At 43.9% G+C, this 21,924-nt stretch overlaps 1 protein-coding gene across 4 annotated transcripts in view; it reads right to left on the bottom strand.

Moving 5' to 3' along the window:
- The window catches only part of St3gal3 (ST3 beta-galactoside alpha-2,3-sialyltransferase 3), a 170,090-nt gene that overhangs the window by 50,513 nt on the left and 97,653 nt on the right, over nucleotides 1-21,924 (bottom strand). For all 4 annotated transcript variants that reach the window (XM_048351112.1, XM_048351110.1, XM_048351114.1 and 1 more), the window contains one exon: nucleotides 15,504-15,596. In XM_048351112.1, the coding sequence (XP_048207069.1) occupies nucleotides 15,504-15,596 (93 nt within the window). The remainder of the gene's footprint in view (nucleotides 1-15,503; nucleotides 15,597-21,924) is intronic.

The raw sequence follows: 21,924 nt of genomic DNA, 5'->3' as shown, positions 1-21,924 counted from the left end.
TACAATTTTAATTTACTTTCCCCAGGTATTGAGCTGGGAACTGTCTGCATTTGTCAAGTATCTATGCAGTGCCCAGCACCCACTGCTTTTTTTTGCAAGAGTGAACAAAAAAAGAGCTGGGAGCTGAGTTACAGGGTTACAGGTTCATGCCTGTATCCCAAGCTACTCAGGAAGCTGAGATCTGAGGACTGTTGTCTAAAGCCAGCATGGCAGACAAATCCAAGAAACTCTCATCTACATTTAATTAGCAAAAAGGCAGAAGTGGACGTATGGATTACATGGTAGAACACCAGCCTTCATAGAAAAAGCCAAGCAAGAGTGCAAGGCCTTGTGTTTAAGTCCTAGGCCCAACACAAAACCACTACAACAAATATCCAACAATAAAAAGAGCACACAGGACAGTAATCAGGACGGTAATTATTAAGGGAAGCCATCAACTCAGTGCTCAGAAGGAAGAGTGATCTACAGTGTAATATATTCACAGAGTTACTTTAGACTCTTCCTACTGTGGGTGTTAGTGTTGTGGTTAAACAGGAGGTCCAACATGCTACCTACTACATAGCAGGCCTGGACATGGCGGAGCACACAAGTAGGTAATCAGAATCCCCCACTCTCACTGTGCTCCCCCAAGTCCAAGCCAGCTTCAGGGAGCATGATGACAGTTACAGATAAAGGCAAGAGGAACAGGAGCTGTGTCCACATAAGTGGTAACACAGGGTAATTTAAGGATAAAAACTGGACAATGATAAGTGGAGAACCGAGGAGGGTACTACAGTTCAGTACACACATAAGGGTTACACAGAGAGAGATACAAACAGCTGTGGGAAAATCTTCACAGAGGATGTGACATCTGAGTTGGAGTTTTAAAGGTGAACACAAGAAGGGACATTTCAAGCATTATATATACACAGAGAGTACATTACACTGAGGGCTGATGTGGGCCGCCATACAAGGGAGCCGCCTGCCGTCAGCAGTTCCAGGAGCAGAGACTGCTGCTTGATGCCAATGACACTGAACTGCTAACTAAAATAAAAACAGTGGTAAAGGCCAAGACCTGGAGGCATTCCCATGCACAGCACACAGGTATAACAGATTGATTCACAGGCAGGGGAATGCCTGAGGGCTAGGTACCAGGAGACATCCGGTTCTCTGGTGCTCTGACAGCTCTGTCAGGTGGTCAGAGGCTTTAAAAAAAAAAAACCTAAACTAAATTACAAGTTATCAGTTGCATCCTGTGTAGATAGAGTTGCCAACAGCCATTTTCCTGATACACTGTGGCATTCCTGTATCAACAAATGCCAATCACCTGGGTTTGTATGAACAGTCTACTCAAGTCCTGACAACTTCTGGCCAAGGCAGGATATATTTCTGGAAGGTATCTGTAGAGTCATGGCAGGTAGGATGAAAATACAGGGCATCGGGGGCTGGGGATATAGCCTAGTGGCAAGAGTGCCTGCCTTGGATACACGAGGCCCTAGGTTCGATTCCCCAGCACCACATATACAGAAAACGGCCAGAAGCGGTGCTGTGGCTCAAGTGGCAGAGTGCTAGCCTTGAGCGGGAAGAAGCCAGGGACAGCGCTTAGGCCCTGAGTCCAAGGCCCAGGACTGGCCAAAAAAAAAAAAGAAAATACAGGGCATCAACAGCTGTTTACTTCCTTTGGCTGAGTATTGACTGCATTGATTGTGTGATTTCATATAATCCCTACAATCGTACATGAGGTAGGGTCTGCTATTCCCATTTGATGAAGAAGCTGAAGTTCAGCCTCACTAGAGAACTTGCCCATGGTCTTACACTTAGCTAAGTGGCAAGGCTGGGATTCAAACCTAGTTTGCCTGACTCCAAATCCTAAGCTCTTTTCACTTGAGTCGACTGAGAAAGCATAGTTCCTAGGTGCATTCAGACATTGCTAAGAGAGCATGACCACTTCTGTCCAGCTACAAAGCCCCCTGCTTCCTGAAACCCAGGCCTTCCCTCCAAAAAGATCAGAAAAAAGCAAAACAAAACAAAAACCAAAAAATGCATCTTCCAACTGGAGGGAACAAGGTGGCTATACGTCTTGTAGCCCAAGTTTCTAGGCTACCCTTCTGCCATCAACCCTCAAACTGTCTTCAGAATGGTTTCTTTTCTGGGAAAGGAAGAGATTTTTCTGCCCAGTGGTTGGCTCTGGGTTATAAGCGCAGACTGGCTTGTCCTGGGTTACAGGTAGAGAGTGGCAGACCCCTTTTTCTTTAGCAAATTCTTTTCTGTGTAGTCCCTGAGGACTGCAACAAAAACAGATGTAATTAGGTGGACTCTGCACCCTGTTTACAGCAGGGTCTGTGTCAACAGCCCTGCTTGGCCAAGTCTGTTGGAGCCTCCTGGAGACAGAGGTGGGTGAGAACCCACTCTCCTGCATGAGCAGCCTTCCCCACACTTTCAGATTGCTGTACTCTGCTTTACTGTCTTTGGCATTTTTCTTCATTTTACCCCAAGAAGACTGGAGACAAGCAAGATTGGTTCCACTAAGTTAGCAGCTCACTGTGTGTGTGTGTGTGCGCGTGCACATGATCATTACTTCAGAGGGAGAATTCTTTTCCTTGGGGTACTACCACAGGCTCATAGGTCATTCTCAATGCCACCCCCGCCCCCAGCAGTAGGAGTATAGAGGAAACCCATGGGGGGAAGGGATCTGGTTATCAGGAACACCTGTGCATGCAACAACCTCTAGGCTGCAAGAAACAGGAATAGGAGTAGAGGGAGGGAGATGATGAGGGTTGGAAGGATACTAACAGTACGAACACAAAACTGAGCAAAGTCCTGAGCTTAAGCCTTCTTGTTGGTCCTATCAGTGGACAAGGATGGATGGGGAGATGAGGAAAGAGGTAGAAACAGTCCTTTATCTAGTCAGAAGGTCAATGCTCATGGTCAATTTGGACACAAGGGAGCAGGGCCAGTGGAGACAGCAGGTATCAAAGCCATCCCTAGTTAGGACCTATGGAGTGGGTTTCTAAGTTCAGGCTCCAAGCACATGCCAGTCAGTCTAGTGGTCTTTCCCACTAGGGCATATGCTCTGCAGATAGGCCTGGGTCAAGATACTACCTGGAGGGATGAGCAGCAGCAGGGTGAAGCTGAAGCAACATTTGGCCTGTTTCCCAACAACGCTATCCAGTTGTCCTGCTGTTGTAAACTCCTTCTATACCCTGGAGACTTGAGGAGTGAGGGATAGGTCTGCTCCAACCCAAGAGGCACAGAGGTGCCACAGCTGGTTGTCAGGAAGCCAGCTTTGATGACACTGCCATGAATTTTTCCCCACCAAGGGCTCTCCTTTGGCTACTTCATTTGCCCAAGTCTCTCAGAACAGAGCAGAGAGCTCTTATGATGGCTTGGGCATAGACTGGTGTCCTGCCTCCATTGGAACAGGTAAGGCCTTAGACAAGCTTGTTTCTCCCCTCTAGCTCTATTTACTCAGGGAGGAACTGCACACTGAACTCTCTCTCCAGGTGCAGACAGAGCAGGAAAAGCAGGACAATGTCTATTCTCGGCCAATCTAAGCTGTTGTATCCCTTTGGGGATTTGTGTGGGCCGGGCTGAGACTTGGGTCCTCCTTCCTGCTGGAGAGCCTCACACAGCTTGGGAGAAGTGCCAGCATCATGTTCCAGGCTTTTACCTGCTTTTGCTCTTCACAAACAGCAGAGCTCCCCACGTGGGGATCTTGTACCTCAACCAAGAAAAGCAAAGCTGCTAATCTGACAAGCTCGATCTTCAAATACCACAGGAATGCAGCCCGCCTGCCTGAGCTCATGAGAGACAGTGGTGCTAAACATCAATGGGTAGCCGCTCTCTGGCCACAAGGAACTGAGTTCCAAACTGGGTCTGCTAAAGCTTCCCCTACCAGCATGTCTGGTCTTCCATCCTTCCTGGGGAAGAAGGGTCCTTCTTCAGGCATCAGCCAACGTCTCGTTTCAGTGGTGTAAGACCTCTCTCTTCTGCTTCACCACTCCAGGGCACAGGCACCGGATAGGTACCTGTCTCCATGTATCAGCCCTGGGCTGGGCAGTTCACATGAGGGACAGGGATGCTCTGAGAGGTTAAGCACACCAGCCCCAATCATTTATAATACCATGCTCTTTTGACCAGTGCCCAACACTTCTCAGCCATCTATGCAAGAAGGACCCATCAACTTTGGCTCTTACATTTTAATTCTGTTATACAAAGAGCAATAAACACATGTAAAACATAGCCCTATTTTTGTGTGTGTGTGTGTGTGTGCGCGTGTGTGCGTGCGCACGCGCACACAAGGGCAGTGCGTGCTGGTCCTGGGGCTTAAACTCATCAGGGTCTGAGCACTGTCTTTGAGCCTTTTTGCTCAAGGCTAGCACTCTACCACTTGGGCCACAGCTCCAATTCTGGCTTTTTGATGGTTAATTGGAGATAAGAGTCTCAAGGATTTTCCTGCCCCAGCTGGCTTCAAACCATGATCCTCTGATTTCAACCTTCTGAGTGGCTAGGATTACAGGTGTAAACCATTGACACCCAGCTATAAGCCCTATTTTTAAATTAGTAGATTCACCAACACACATTTATTCTAACTGCTACCAATATCTCTAAAACCATTTTTTGTTTTTACAGTTAAAAAAAAATGTTGTTGCAGATCAGTTTGCATTGCTTCTGATTACTTAGCACACAACAGGCCCCAAACTGACTGTTGACCTGTCTGTAGCTTTCTACCGAGGTTTCTGCCTGGCCTCAGGCACAAGTTACAGGAGGGTAAGACAGATCCTCAGGTCAGGTGCACTTGAACTCATCAGCAACAGCTAGAAGCTGAGGCTTAGCATTTCTGCAGCATGTAAACTCATAGCAGGAAAAGCTTACGGTGGCTCTACAACATTCACTGTGCATACAAGTGTGTGTCCCTAGGCATCTGAGGAAGGGAGGAAGGAGAGTTTTCCAAAGAAAGCACGGCGATGGGAAGGAGGAAAGAGAGGGGATGTGTAGCTATACAGGGCTCCTTAAATGATGGAGGCAGAAGGAGTAAAGTAATACAAGATGTAAAGTTAGTTTCAAAACAGAAAATGGATTGGTTCTCAGAGGAGGTGAAAACACCTGGTGTTAAGGAGCATACGGGAGAAGAAATGAATGGTAGAGAAGCTAATGGAACACAGATGGCAATTCTTTTAGCATTAAGCCAGAGTCCAGATCAAAGATATTCATTCTGTTGGCTCCTGAGGGCTGGGCTTGCACACTGCAGAAAAGCTTTAGTTAGTACTTTTGTTGTGGGGAGAACCTACCAAAAGTAACTGAGCATATCCTCCAAACAAAAGGGACCTGTGTGCCCCACTAGGTGCATGGTTGAGAGCCATAAGTCAGGACATAAGGGAGAAGGGGTGAGTTTGATCCTAGACCTCTGCTGCTGTGATCTTGGCAATGGTGGCTTTTTCATCTATAAAATAGGCACAAGAGTAGTAATATCACAAGTCTATAAGGGCTAACTGAGGTCATGAATACACAAGGTTCACAGTTGCTGGCACAGGTGCTCTGACAACTGGGTGGATAGCGTATGCACAGATTTGTTGTATTTGAAGTGGGGTGTAAGTCTTCAGGAGGGAAGTTTTAGGTATTTTATACATGCTGATACTAGCATCTAGAAAAATATGCAGCACTTCATTAAGTCAATGAAATGGTAACTGCTATCATTCGGTTGTTTTGTAGCTATTTCCTTAAGAGACTGGAGAAATACTGGGATTAAATAAAGTGGTGACACAAAGAACTAGTGAAAAGAATGAAGATCAGATTACTGAGGAGTGGGAGAGCTTGGAGGGTACAGGCAAGGGACAGGCTCCAGAGAAATGATATGCTACAACATAACAGATAGACTCTAGGGCTGCTTGGATATTTGACTGTGTAGGGAAGGAGAAAGACTAGCTTCTAGATTTTTGGTAGAGGTAAGTTGACAGAAGTATCATGTATTGAAACAAGCAACGTTGACTGATTTGATTTATTGGAAATTTGGGGTTGAGTCAGAGGGTTTTTTTGTTTAGTTTTGTTTTTTTTATTGCAACCCGCCCCCATCAGTTTCCTCATGTAAACCTAGAACTGCAAACCTCAGTCCCCCTCTAGACAGTTTTCTCATGTAGCCTCCAATGGCCTGGAATTCATTATGTAGCTCACCCTGGTCTCCTGCTTTAGCCTCTCCAACGCTAGAATTACAGGTGTGCACTGTACTACCACACCTGACTATATTTGAGGTGTTTTTAAGTCATTCAAGTAGAGATGTCCAGCTAGAAACAATGTCTTTAGGCTAGAGACAGTAGAGAAACATTTGAGAGTAGCCAGTTCTTGTGTATTAGCTAAATCAGTACAGAAGAGAAGAGGAGAAGAGGATGGCCAAGGTGAAACCTGGAAGCTACCAACACTATAGGGTGGATGGGTAAGGAGGACATCGTTTGCAGCAGAAACTGAGAAAGAACGATCAGAGGTTCAGTAGAGTATTGGGAGTGTAGACAAAGAAGAAAGAAAGAGCATTGTAAAAGGGGAAGGTCTACCTGTGGCATTTGTAAGTGCTTTTTGTTGATCTGAACAAGAGCATGTCAAAAGGGTGGAAGCAGAGACAGAATACACTGATTCACAGTGGGACACAGAAAAGTGGGTGTTCTTATCAAACTCCTGGCCAGGGAGGTAGTAGCTGTGCTTCTCATCTAGAAAGGTAGTGATTCTGAAGAACTGGAGACAAGGATGGTTCTCTGTTGCTCTCTGGACTTTATGGTACAGGACAAAGCTTACCTAGGAGGCCTTGCAATCTTACCATCTCTCCCTCAAGTTGCAGTGATAAAAATCCCAGGATTCTTCTCTAGAAAGGCACAGAGGGAAGGGCTTTGGAATGTGGGGATACCAGACACCCAACTACTCTGGCCAGAAGCCCATAGATTTCAAAGCCCCCAGGGCAGTGCAATAGGCCTCCAGTACCTTCTCACGCAAGCATCCTAAAACAGGCAGCTGGGGCTGTGTCAACATTCCAGACTTCCTGCCTGGGAGCTCTGCAAGGGCTCAACGGCCATCCTTGTACTCTAGGGAACACAGTTGGCTTGGACTGTGGCAGCAATTCCTTAGTAGTATGAGAATCACAGATACACTTCACAAACCCTGGCCTTCCTAAAGCAAAGCATATTTTAAGAGAAGTATGGTTTTCCTCTGAGCTTGGGAAGGGAACAATTTCTACACTAACACCTCATTAACCATCACTAGACATCTGGTCAAACTGTAATTTGTTCCTTAGCCACCTGCCCACAAAACAGCAGCTGTGAGAGGTAGAATATAGTAGTTAGGGCATATGGGCTCTGTGTTCAGAATGCTTGGGTTCAAACCTCTCTTTTATCTCTTCCTAACTTTGTGAACTCAAGAAAATTGCTTGATTTCTCTGTGCTGCCATTTCTTACAATCTAAAACTAGACTGAAAATAATACCTATTCCATCTGATTGTAGAAAGATTAAAACAGAAGGAAAAGAAAGTCTTAGTACAGAACCTGATACAAAGTAAATGCTCAGTAGATGGTATTGGCTATGGTTGGAACATGGAATAGGCTCTGCTTTCTACAGAAACTTGTTCATGGGCTTTGCCTGAGGTTGTCATCTAAAAGATATAATATTTAACCATGTCTTTGACCAATGCACAAAAACTATACAACTGTACAAAGCAAAGTATTACTAGGAAAATAGAGTGTGTCAATTTAGGTTTTGAATGGCATAATCAAATGAAATTGTGTTTTTTAATAACATTTTAAAAATAACATTAAAAGCATTTATTATGACCTACTTTGAGATTACATAGTACCAGATAATTTTTTTTTCCTAAAAAACAAAAAGCCCACAAAAACTTATGTAAGTATAGGAAAAGTTACTGACAAAACAATCTACTGCTAAGCATCTAGTATTAAAATTTGCTGGAATGACCTAACAGTTACAGCTTCCAAACTGATTACTTAATTTCATTTTGTTTTTCCTTCTTTTTTTTTCTAACATATATTAGTTGTATAATGGAGGTTTCATTGTGACATTTCCACACATGCAATGTATCTTGATCACCTCCTCTATCATTCTTCCTATTTCACTCTCCTTTTTAAAGACTATTTCAGCAGGTTTCTTAGTTTTATTTTCATACATGCAGATAAACTATGTGGACCATATTCATCCTCATTCACCTTGTTAGCCCTTCCCCTCACATTGGTGCTCATGCCCCAGATGTAATCATTTCATTTTCTTGACTAATGAGTTCAGAAATGCTCAGGTTCACCAGGCACCCTCAGCTCATGCCTGTAATCCCAGCTACTCAGGAAGCTAAGATCTGAGGATCGTGGTTCAAAGCCAGCTCAGGCAGGAAAGTCTGTGAGACTCTTATCTCCAATTAGCCACCACAAAACTGGAAATGGCACAAGGGCTCAAGTGGTAGAGCACTAGCCTTGAGCTGAAGAGCTCAGGGACAGCGCCCAGGCCCAGACTTCAAGCCCCAGGACCACCACCACCACCAACAACAACAAAAAAAAAACAGAAAGAAAGAAAGCAATGCTCAGACTTCTCCAAGATTCTGCAGCCTAATTAAATAGTGAGAAAGTTATGAGAATTTTCTGTCTCCAAATCTCTTATAGAATATATCACAATAATTTTTTCAATTATTCCAACAGTTACTTGAAGGCCACTAGTAGTGTATCTTATCAACCTTTCTTAAACACTTGGCTATCTGGGGAGTCCTCTACTGGAGATCTGTGAATGTTTGCATAGTTACATAAATGGGTAAAACGCACAATGAAGGAAGGTCTAGTGAGAATTATTGTAATATATTCAAAGGGTTTATTTATTAAAAGTCTAACATTGACTATATAGTACAATTTACTTGCCAAGAATTCAGAGTACCTGAATCTAACTATATTTTTGCTTTAATCTAAAAGCAGCTCAATTTTTCTACTTCGAGTTGATATAGAAATATGCAAGATAGGGGAGAGGAGATGGGGAAAATGAGAGAGGAGGTAACAAGTTGGATAAGAAATGTACTTCCCTTACATATCAAACTGTAACCCCTCTGTACTTCACTTTGACAATAAAGAAAAAAAGAAATATGCAAAAAAAAAAAAAAAAGCACACCAAAAAACACTTGGCTAGGTGCTGGCAGCCATTAGGGCCATGCTAAGAAATTTACAACCTACTATGGGAGAAGAAATGACAGTAAAGCATTACAAGTACAATAATAGAGCTATCTGTGAGGCACTGTGATGGTATAGGTTGAGGAAAAGAGGATGAAGGCAAGGGAAGACTTTACTTTACTTCACGAGACCAAACAAATGAAAAGCAATTAATAATTCTGGCACTCATCTGGATCTGCTGCCACTCCCTCCCTCTCTAATTAGAAGAAGCTGTGTTTAGGCAGGCAAGGCTTACAGAAGGGAAGGACGATTTGCCAGCAGACAGCACAGGTATGACAGGGAACAGGTTGGCTTCTTGAGCAGCAGGCCTCCAGAGGTAGGAGACAGGCTGGCACATTAGCACCCACCCCATTAAAATGTCTATTCCTATCTGTGCCCAGGTACAAGAGTCAGTAACCATGTGGCCACAGGGAGGGGGACGGATTAGGGAGAAAATGCATGCTTTATGCAATACTTGATAATAAAAACTAAAAAGATAAAGGTTTAACAGTGTTTTGTTGTCATGTTAAAACACATAAATCAAGGGGCTGGGGATATGGCCTAGTGGCAAGAGTGCTTGCCTCGTATACATGAGGCCCTGGGTTCAATTCCTCAGCACCACATATATACAGAAAACGGCCAGAAGTGGAGCTGTGGCTCAAGTGGCAGAGTGCTAGCCTTGAGCAAAAAGAAGCCAGGGACAGTGCTCAGGCCCTGAGTCCAAGCCCCAGGACTGGCCAAAACAAAACAAAACACATAAATCAAAACAGCTGCATCAAGACCTTTTCTGTCAAAATATTGATGCTACATAAATCTAAACCTTGGGTTTACTTAGTATTTTTTTTTAAATCAAAATAGCAAGAAATACTAGCTACCCACATAGGAAAACAAAATAAAGAAATCAAGGTCTCAACTTCACTCCAAACACCAAAAACTGAAACAAAACAAAAAGGTGGAGTAATAGTTTACAATGGTAAAACTGTAAAGATAATAGAAGAAAACAAGAGGACCAGGTAGCTGTATCTCATGTCTGTAATCCTAGCCTGTTGGAGGCTTGAGATAAGTAGGATCTCTGTTCCAGTCAGCCCTGGCAGAACAGACCATGAGACTTCATCTCCATTGAGGAAAGCAGGATGCAATAGTGTGTCTGACATCCCAGCAACCATGGGAAGCTTAAAGTAGATGGATCATGACTCAGGTGGGTGCCCAGAAGGGGAGCAAGACCCTATCCTAAAACGACTAGCAAAAAACAGGGCTTGTGTTGGGTGCTGGTGGCTCACACCTGTAATCCTAGCTACTCAAGAGGCTGAGATCTGAGGATCACAGTTTGAAGCCAGCCTGGGCAGGAAAGTCTGTGAGACTAATTTCCAACTAGCTACACAAAAGATAGGGAAGTAGAGCCCTAGCCTTGAATAGAAGAGCTCAGGGGACAGTACACAGGCCAAGTTCAAGCCCAGGACTGGCATAAACAAAACAAAAACAGAGCTTAAAGCATGGCTTGAGTAGTAGAGTGCTTGTTTAACAAGCACAAGACCCTAAGTTTAAACTCTAGTACCACAAACCAACCAACCAAATAAACAAATAAAAGAAAGGCATACAACATCAAGTTCCTTAGAATTTCTTGGGTGACAGAAACATATCTTGTTCTGATGAAGTGACTTTTGGTGAGTTTCTGAACAGCCTTAGGATGAGGATAGACTGGTAGGGAAAGGAACCTTGTGACTACAGGGTTAGAACTTTCAGTCCCACCCTACTATACCCCCAACTGCCAGGGCTAGGAGAAGACCTGAAGGTTGAGTTGATTAAGAATAGTTATTTGAGAATGTGGCTCTGTGGTAGAGTGCCTGCCTAGCATGCATGAAGCCCTGGGTTTGAATCCTCAGCATCACATAAACAGAAAAGGCCAGAAGTGGTGCTGTGGGTTCAAGAGCTAGAGTGCTAGCCTTGAGCAAAAATAAGCCAGGGACAGAGCTCAGGCTCTGAGTTCAAGCCCCAGGACTGGCAAAAAAAAAAAAAAAGAATAACTATTGATGTAATTGATTGTACCTATTCGATACTATACTGAAGAATCTATTCCATTCAGTAAGGCAAGGAAAAAAAAAGGAGTAATGGCATCCAGATTGGAAAGGAAGATAGAAAACTTTCCTCAGTAACAGAAGACAAGATTGTCTATGTTGTGTATGATACCGGTACAAAAATAGACATAGACCAACACAATATCCACACACATATGTTCAACTAATTTTCAACAAATATGTCAAGTAATAGGGAAAAGATGGATTAACATATGGTCTGGAGCAACTGAACATTGATTTTCAAAAAGAGAACTTTAGCTTGACAAGAATTGTACACATTGCCTTACATAATTATGTAATTGTAACCCCTATGTATATCATGTTTACAATAAAATAAAAAAGAGAACCTTGGGGCTGGGGATGTGGCTTAGAGGTAGAGTGCTTGCCTAGCATGCATGAAGCTCTGGGTTCGATTCCTCAGTACCATGTAAATAGAAAAGGCCAGTAATGGCACTATGGCTCAGGTAGTGTGCTAGCCTTGAGCAAAAGAAGCTCAGGGACTGGGCCCAGGCCCTAAGTTCAGGCCACAGGACTGGCAAAAAAGAGAGAGAGAGAACCTTGGCTCTTATATTTTACTACTATGTATAAAAGTTAGCTCAATATGGGTCACTGACCTAAATATCAGAGCTAAACTTATACAAATTTTCTAAGAAAATAAGAAAAAAAATTTTCTGACTGTAGACTAGGGGAAAATGTCTTAGACACAACACCAAAAGCACAATTCATAAAAGAAAAAAATTGCTAAGTAGGGCTTCATCAATATTAAAAATTTCTACTGTGTGTAAGACAATACTTAAAAGAATGACATGAAAATATTTGCACATCACTTATGTGACACAGGCTTAATCTAGAATATTTAAAGAACTCTGAAAATTCATTAAGATAAACAACTATTACAATGGCAATGGACTGGAATAGACAGTTCCATAAAGATAATAGAATGCAAAATAAGCACATGAATGCTAATTAAAAGCACAGGTGAGCTACTGTGGCTAAAATTAAAATGATGATGGCAAGTACGTAGAGCAAGTGGGGCTCTCATACTAGTAGGGAATCAAAAAAGTACAATCATTTTAGAAATCAATTTATGCGTGTTTTCTCTCATATGCTAGATCTAAAATATACCAGAACATGATAAATTATATAGGACTCCAGGCATTCATTCATACACAGTGAGACCAAAGGAGGATACTCTTAGGGGAGGAACACAAAGGTGCAATACCTATGTATATAAAATGATACTTATCAAAAGGAAAAAAAAAAAGAAATAATTTTGGCAATTTCTTTTTTTTTTCTTTTCTTTACTTCTCCTCCCTCCCTCCCTCCCTCCCTCCCTCCCTTTCTTCCTTTCTTTTTGGCTGGTCCTGGGGCTTGAACTCAGGGCCTGGGCTCTGTTCCTGAGACTCTCTATGCTCGAGGCTAGCACTTTACCACTTGAGTCACAACACCACTTCCGACTTTTTCTGAGTTGTTTATTGGAGATAAGAGACCTTCCTGCCTGGGCTGGCTTTGAACCATGATCTTCAGATCTCAGCCTCCAAAGTAGCTAGGATTATAGGTGTGAGTCACCAACCAGCACCTGGCACCACCCCCCGCCCCCCGCCGGCTTTTTTTTAACCTTTGAGTAAATGGATTGTATTCCATACAATCCATTGTATTCCATATTCAATAATAAAAAGAAACAAACTTATACATAACAAATGTATGAACAAAAAAGCACCACAGTAAATGAAAGGAATCAACTCAAAAGGTTACAATTCTATATGATTCTATCCACATGACATTCTAGAAACACTACAAGGATAGAAAATGAATCAGTGGCTACCAGGGAGTAGGGCTGGGAAAGGGGCTAACTGTAAAGGAAAATAGGATGCTTTGGAGGTAATAGAATGTGCTACTGATTTTTGTGGTGTCTACACAAAGAATGCATTTGTCAAGAATTACACCAAATAGTAAAATTTAGTGTACATAAATTGAACTTTAATAATCTTACTTTCAATGAAATTATGACATATCCATACAGTTGTATATTATACAATCATTTTTAAATGAGATAGAGGGAGCTGGGGGTAGAGCTTAGAAGTAGAGCCTAGATTTTATCCTTGGCATCAAAAAGAGAAAAACAAAAACAAAGGAAGAGAGATGGAGCTATACTTAGTAGTCACAAGATAATCTTTAGAATATACTTTTAGGAGTAAAAGAAAATTTCCATTTATGGGAACAGTTCTCATTTATGGTAATGGTATTAGCTGTCTCTAGGGAAGAGGTCTGGAGGGACAGTATGTTTACTCTTATTATTTGAGTTCTCTTCCCCCATGGTTTGAATTACTTTCAATTAGAAAAAGTAGAAGAAATCTATGTCATATGTACATGTCAAGGAACTCAATGTCTGACCCAGGGAACAGAGACCTATGGACCTGTAAAACATGTCTAAAAAAATGCCAGACACTTTTTGAAGTGTTTAGTAAATGGCTGGAGGAAGCAAAGCATTTGGAGTCAATTCAGAGGCAGGTCCGGAATAAAGAGACCTCCACCCAAGCACCAGGTATTCGGCAGCATAACTCCTACTTTACACAAAAAGCTAAGTGGAATTGCTTACTGGACAAGAAAATGAGCATCCAACCCAATATCCTGAACAGCATTCTTTGCAAGCAAGCACATTGTTTCCTCTTTTTCTTTTTTTTTTTTGGCCAATCCTGGGCCTTGGACTCAGAGCCTGAGCACTGTCCCTGGCTTCTTTTTGCTCAAGGCTAGCACTCTGCCACTTGAGCAATAGCGCCACTTCTGGCCGTTTTCTATATATGTGGTGCTGGGGAATTGAACCTAGGGCTTCATGTATATGAGGCAAGCATTCCTGCCCCTAGGCCATATTCCCAGCCCCTGCAAGCAAGCACATTGTGTGCCCTAACCTCAGCCTTCTAAGGGTGGAAAGCAAGTCCTTCCGGTAGTGGGCAGAGCCACCTTCAGGACTCTTTCTTCCAATGATCCAAGTGCTACTGAAGTGCCAGACTTTGAAGTCAGGCCCCACTTTACCACGTGAACCCCACCTTACCACGTGAACCCCACTTTACCACGTGAACCTGAGATAAGCAGGCCCTGTGAGCAGACCCAGGACAAGCCCATTAGGGCCCAGTCGGTCTAGAACTCTAACCGCTGGGAATGCTTAACTCTGACCACCCCTAGAATGCCTCGAACCCTGAGCCAATCAGATTTGTACCTGTGTCCTAATCTTGCTTGCTTGAACACCTGATTGTTGTAACTTTGTTTTTTGCCTTTATAAGCCCTGTGGAATCGTAGCTCGGGGCTTCCTCCTAACCTCCACTGTGTCGGTGGGTAGGACGTGGCCTGAGTTGCAGCTCACTTAAATAAAGCCTTGCCTTGCTTTTGCATTTTGGAACGTCTGAGTCTTGGTGGCCTTCTTGGTGGTCGTCTCGCCACTTGGCAGAACACTACATCTCAATACCCACAAGGTCCTAAACAGCCCTTCTTCATCACAAGCTTCCATCACTCTCTGAAGGAACCAAGTAATCCTGACATTCTCAACATACTCCAAGACAAGATAAGTTAAGCTCTTCAATCCCCTTCTCACACCAATGTTTCAGACAAGAAAGGAGGGGGGTCAACAGAGCAGAACTCATGAACAATATTTGGTTGGACACAAATTCCTTTGGCAAGCCTGACATCAGGAAATTTGGACTTCTAGAATGCAAATTGGAAGAGTGGGAAGGGCTAAACTCAGACAACCTCAGGAAGCATTTCTTGTTCTCTGCTTTATTTGGATGTACCTCTTTATTTTTATTTTTTTGCTTCTTTATTGTCAAAGTGAAGTACAGAGGGGTTACAGTTTCATCTGTAAGGCAAGTACATTTCTTATCCAACTTCTTCCCTCATTTTTCCCCTGCTTCCCCAGACATACCTCTTTAAAGCCGGACTGTAAGTCACAGCTTTGTTTGATCATTGACTCCAGGACTAAATTGTCTCCACTTGGCAGCCTTGTCTGGTAGTTCCAGATGCTTAGCTTCTGTGGGGTGACCTACCTTCTCTCTATCCTTCTCCAAACAAGCTGCACTGTAAGATGCAAGTCCAAGAAGCAGGTGGATAAGACATGGCAAGGACACTGAGTGGGATTGGGTATCACTGACAAAAGGAAAGTCCTTTTCCAGGCATGTGTAGATTTGTTTCCTCAGGAAAATCTGACACGTGTGAGAGGCCAGGTTTCTGATTCTTGAGCCACAGACCAGGTTGTCTAGGCAGCTGAGGAAGTAGAAGCACTTACCTGGGGAAGATGGCAGTCATCAGGGCTGAAGCATAGCCAGGCTTGCAAGCTCCCTCTGAAAAGTTTGCGTATTTGGTGGCTAACTCAGCAGGCCTGTGGGAAGAGAAGGAATGTCATAACTTGCCAGGCACTGAGAAGCATGTGGGCTATTACTTCCTAAAGAGGCTAAAGTGTTGAAGAGAGCTTCATTCTCTACAATTAGCACTTCAGACACTTTTCTACACCACAGCTCTGGAGGTGGAAAATCCCCAAACCCCCGAATGGATTGATAAATAAGGCCCTTCGATGGAATTTGTAAAAGAAACACACAAGTTTCACATAGATTCTTTGCATGATCGATTCTAAGGAAATCATTACTGTTAGGTCACCCCCCTGAAAAATGGCCCCTTCCCTTTGTTTTCTCTTTATGTGAAGTGCAGGTAGACCCCTTTCCTTTTGTTCTCTAGTCCCTGCCCCATTACCTGTAACCATCAGGTAACTGGTCATAGGAGTTAGTGGGAGGTCCCTAGGCTCTGAGGTCACTTCCTTATCTGCTATGGTCACACTTCCTTCTAGCCCTCTCCTATATAATCTTCCTCTGCCATTAGTCAAGCTGCTGCTACACCCTACTCTAGAGTACAGCCCGGAAGTTTAGCTCTCCCAAATAAACTCTTTTCTGCCTGAACCATGTAGTGATCTCCTTTCCACAGCCCTTACATCTGGGCCCAAATCGGGGGCGGGATAGGGTCAGAAGTAGCTGGATCCCCTATACTTCCCCCCTTCCTCCCTCCCACCCCAGGTCAAACGGCCTCCTGGACCTGGATCAGCCTCTCCCAGGACCCAAACTGCTGAAGGAACCAAACATCGACCCCATCTTTACTATTGCTAGCTGTGCATCCACTATACCATCATCTACTACACCATATCTCTATGTTCCGGTGAGTGATTCCTGTCTATGGACCCTCTGTTAACAAAAATGCCAACTGGGACATGCCATTGCAGCAATGAGCAAAACACCAAATAGGACATCATCCCAACAAGAAAAGCCCTTCCAGACACCCTGGGACAAAGCAGGTCCTGGTGATGAAGGGTCATAGCAAGCAAGGAGTAAATCATCCAGAGGCAGGTGGAAAGAACTATGCAGATAAGAGGGAATGGTGTCAGATCCTAAATGGAGTCATGTGCTTGCCCTTTCAAAGCTAACCAGAGCCCGGTGATCAAAAGAAAATCGTTTATAAGTATGCCTATCTAATGTTCCTATCTGTCTCTTCTAACTGGACAAGAACTTACATTCTTGCCATTGCTACCTGCTACTTCTATTCATTGTAAGTCTTGGACTCAGGATAGTTTTCTTTGACATCTTCCTATAGTCTAGACATCTACAATCCAGACATCTATAGTCTAGTTATAGACAATGATCAAAACCTCCTACCGAGCCCTTAAACACTCCAATCCAGCCCCAGCGTCTGACTGGTTATTCTTAACCAGTTTACCATGCTCTACCCAGCCGCCAGATGTTAACCAATCAGCAGTAGTTAGGGATATGATCCACCACCTCCAGGACCATATGGAACGCAGGAGAAAGGAACTAGCCACGTCATCCTTGTTTTTCTTTTCTGTCTTGCCCTTCATCACCTGTGGGATGGCTGCCCTTTCTTCTGCTGTTTGCGAACCCTCTGATGCTGTTTTTTCTTTTCTTATTCTTCAGCGCCTGCCTTGTAAGACTTCTTTCTGATTTCATCCAAAGATGCATACACATGTTCACCACCAAGGAACTGTGACTACTGCCTGATCCCAGACCAGATAACGGTAGAGGGCCATCAGAGTGCTGGAGCACAGAACTGCTCATGTCTTGGCATAGCCACAGCAACTGCCTTTTTCATGTGCCTGGCATGTCTCTTCATGTCTAGCTTCCTCCATCTTTATTCTTTCTACCCCTCCAAGACCCACCTAGTGGAACCCATTCACAGGGTCTGAATAGAGATGCATAGATCTGTGTTACTGGGCTGATGTACCCCTGACTTTTAGGTGAAGATTTTCTCCTGTTCTCTGATCAAACTCAGTCCTCCTCCTGGACCTTCACAACTAAACTCAGATGGCATCTTCACTGGGAATAATTTCCTGGGCCACAGATTGGACTAAGTGCCTCTCTGCTTTTGTAGCCCCTGCTCCTCCATCTACATCACACACTCAAGCTCATCACTGACATCATGTGGGGTAACTGTTGTACCATGTCTCCCTGTAAATACTTACAACTCCTGAGATCAGAGTCTGATTTCCTTCCTATCTCCAGGACCTTGCATATAGACAGGCACCCAAAAGACCCCCTAACTTTCTAAAAAGCAAAATGAACCTGACATTATCCCCAAACTCCTTGTGGCAGACAAGCCCATCTCAGGAAGCCACAGGCAGAGACTGCAAACACTTCAGAAGATTGTATTCTAAATTTGACTTTGCTGCTATGTGACTATACCCAGGCCACTCCCACATCATTGGGTTTCAGTGTGGGACTAGAGTCACCACCCTTCACTACAACTCTGCTCCAAGCAGTCTAGAAAAGACCAGGACATCTTCAGTGACTGGGCCCTGTGACCATGGGAGCTAAAGGCCCTGCCTGCTGGGGCACCCAAGGGAGCCTGGTCTGTTGCCAGATCAGAGTCCCAATCTCCTCAACCCTTACCCTTGGGCCCACTGCCAACTCTCTAGTGCCCAGCTGCTCAGATGGGCTGGGATCAATGGTAAATTGGCCCTAAATGCTATCTTCTGCAGGGTCATGGGGTAGAAGTTGGGGTGGGATAAGTATCTGAACTGGGGAGCCAAAAATGACAATGCTACCACCTGTTAGGTGTAGTCTGATGTACTCCTGTTGTCCTAGGCTGGGGCCTCACATAAATAGATGTGTATTGAATATAGACAAATTCATCTGTGTCCACACTTGTTTCTTTTAGAAGTCTACATTTTAGTCTTTGCTATCAAAGAAATCCAGAGTCTGAAATGCAAACGCTGAGTGACAAGCTGGGACTTTATTTGGTAGGCAAAAGAAAGTCAAAGATTCTAAGAGAAGAAAAACAATGTTTTCTTATGTAAACAGCTGTATTTTGGAAATGAAATATAAACGTCAGTGCAATTACTGAGCTTACTGGAAGCTTTGGGACTAGGCAGTGACTAAAGCGTTCTGGACAGTTTTCAGCAACTCCTCTCAACAACCCTGTGAGGCGGGTGCTGTGCATTATTAATCTGCACATGAAGCTCAGAAAGATGAAGCGCCCTGCCTAAGATCAAGCAGCTGGTAAGGAGTAGACACTGCATTTGCACCCACCTCTCTAGCACCACGCAGGAGCTACTGCCATGAAACTACCAGCAACATGATCACAGAAGATGGCACTGAGCCCAGTGGCAGCATAGGAGTAGTGAATATGGCCAGAGATGGGTAGAGAAGAAGGCCAGGAGGGCCTTACCCTTCTTTTTCAAAGTCTGTATGCAAATGCTGTGGCATTTTGAGACCATTCATACATATCTCCTGGGCCCCCAGTAGCCCCTAGTTGGGCTTGCGCCCAACTTGTATTATGAGTTCCTGTGGTCTTTCTGAATTCCCAAGTTTCACAAAGAAGTTGGAAGACAGAGGTCAACTTCCCATTTTAACACTGAGTGTCCTAGTACTCTCTGTATACACAGACCTCTGGCCGTATCTTTCCTCTCCCCAGTTTACACTCTCATCTCTTAGAGGGTGCTCAAATGGCTGTGGAACAGCTAGGGGCTCTTGGGCACAAGCCATCCAAACCGGAGAGAATACCAGCCAGCTGGAGGGAAAGCCAGAACCCAGGAGGAGAGGAGAAGATACCCCTTTCCTCAGCACTGCAAGGTAGTCAAATATGAGAGATGATGAACACTAATCAACTATCATTTAGAAAGCAAGTCTGGGTACAGAGGGCCATGTCAATTATTACCAGATTAAAATGCCTTGGACATGGCCTCCTGACTGTCCCAGTGAGAGAAGAATAGGGGGAGTGTTGGGGATTCTGAGTCACACAGCAGGCTGAGACCTCTGGGGCAGTCAGCGGTCAAAACCACCAAGATTAATGGTCGCCAACTCCCTCAGGCCAGAATCATTAGTTTCTCTAAGGCACTCACACTCCAAATGCCAGGAGGCCCCACAGAAGTCCGATGGGATCATTTAGCCCTTGTTCTTCTCCTGCTTTGCAGCTGGCCTTTCATTGTGGGAGACTTAGCATTTCACCAGTAAGAGCGCCCATTGTGCTGTAACATGACTACCAAGCCCCTGGGGTGAAGAGTGTAAACCACATGCTCTACAGAGGAAATCCAGACAGCCAGACTGGAACCCAAAAGAAGGAACCTCACTTTCACTCTGCTTTACTTAGGACCAAGTTAGAAGAACTAGGCCAAGCAATAGTTTGTAAACAAAAGAATGTAGGAACTGGAATGAGAACCTTTCATGGAGGACACAGACAAGTTGTGTGGACAAGTTGTGTGGCCTTGGGCAAGTAATGGAAAATCTGATTCTCAGCTTCCTCATGTGCAATGGGAATGGCACAGTACCCAGGATGTGGTAAGGGCACATATATATGGTGAGAAAGCATAGAGGGGTGACTGGCCTCTGAAGCACCACAGAGTGCTAAAGGAAAGAGGAGATGGTAAAAGCAAGCAGTCAGAATGGGAGGTTCTGTGCATCTGGTTCAAGTCTGAATTCAGTCTCAAAGGAGATTGTATTGACTGATGGTATAGGTGCATATGAGATGTTCACATTGGGAGGGAAGAAGCAGGAGCCTGAAAGAACAGTGGGTATGAGGGAAAAATAATAAGATGTGTGTGATGACTCATTTTCCAAAGAAGAAGATGTTTCAAAAAGAATACAAGGACCAGCTATATGACAACAGGCCAGTAAGGTGTGTCCTGGGATTGACACTTGGATTTGGCAATATGGAGACCACTGCTGACCTCCGCGAAGCCATTTTACTAGAGTGCGGGGGGTGGGGTACGACTCTGACTCTATGGGATTTCAGATGAAAGGAGAGGATCTGGAGTCATAAAACATGGGCTATTTTTAGGAACTTTTCTATAAAGGGAGATAAGAGAAATGTGGCAATAGCTGAAGGGAGGAACCAGGGTAAAGATGGGTTTGGGGGGTTAGGAAAATAAACAGGAAGTGCAATGGGGGAAAAGGGAGGAAAGAACTTTGAGGACTATTTTGAGGACTATCAGATCAGTGATGGGCATCTTGTAACTGACATTCTAATTTCTAGAGGATTGAACAAAGATCAACCCTATACTGTGACCCCCTCCGTTTTTATGTGCTAATTTAGTAATGTGGAGTTCAAAGCATTGGTTATAGAAAAATAAGACTGTGTATGTAATACTCAGCACATTTCCTGACAGAGAAATCAAACCTAATTTTCAAAGCTAGCCAATATTACTATGCTGGGAAGACTTGCAGGAATTTGCTGAGGAGACCTTCATCATAGAACTCACTGTTTCTCCAGTACTGCCCTTTCTGAAAAGGAAGGACATTTCTCTAATTACTTATTAGTTATTTCTCAAGGTGACATGACTTTGGGAATGGAAGGAGGTGCTTTGCTTAGCTTTAGTGATCTTATTCTGTTCATTAAACTTTCCCATTTTAATTCTCATCTGAAACAGCCTTTATGTAAGAAAAATACTTAGGTACTGTCAGAGCTCTTCTCTCAAACTCCAAGAAGGAAATTGTTCTCCTTAATTTGTATCCTGTGACTGCTGGCCCTGCTACTCCCCATCTGCTGGCTCATCTTGCACCGCCACCAGTGTCTTACTCAGTCATTCCACTCTGGATGTCACTGGTGCTCTGCTCTCTGTGGGTTTTTTCCACAGCTTCTATACTAGCTTTTGTCTAGCCATCTAGGATATCTAAAGGACTATCAATGTCTTCTCTCACTGTCAGAAAAGAGAGCCTGCTTGGATTTTTGTAGTATTTCTCCACACGGAGGTGCTGTCTTTCTGTTCCTGCTAAGGGGCACTTCATCATCTTCCATTGTACCAGGCCAGGTTCCTATCTGATTAGGATGCTGGTGCTGGAGCTGACATTACTGCAGTTTAGTTTTGTCTCAGGCTGGTCACTCCCTTCATCTTGGCTGAGAGGATGCTCTCCTAGTATTAGCCTGTTCGGCACAGACAACTCTCATAGACTCAGAGTTGGGCCTGTTCCAACTTGATTTTGTTTCCACCATTCATTTCTGGGTGGTAGTAAAAGAACAAAAGAATTAACATACTGAGAACAAACCAGGAGCCTGACAGTAGATCTAATGATCCAATCTAGCTTTACATAATCATGCAAAGCAGTAACATTTGCATTTTTTGTCATCATCAACAGAGTAGTCACCACCTGTGAGAATTATTCATGAGCACCAGGAATGCAGCATCCAGAGTACTGATGCCACCATCTGGAAAACTA

Source organism: Perognathus longimembris, chromosome 7 (genome assembly GCF_023159225.1).
Source record: "Perognathus longimembris pacificus isolate PPM17 chromosome 7, ASM2315922v1, whole genome shotgun sequence".
NCBI classification, from domain to species: Eukaryota; Metazoa; Chordata; class Mammalia; order Rodentia; family Heteromyidae; genus Perognathus; species Perognathus longimembris.
This window is presented reverse-complemented; position numbering and strand designations above follow the sequence as displayed.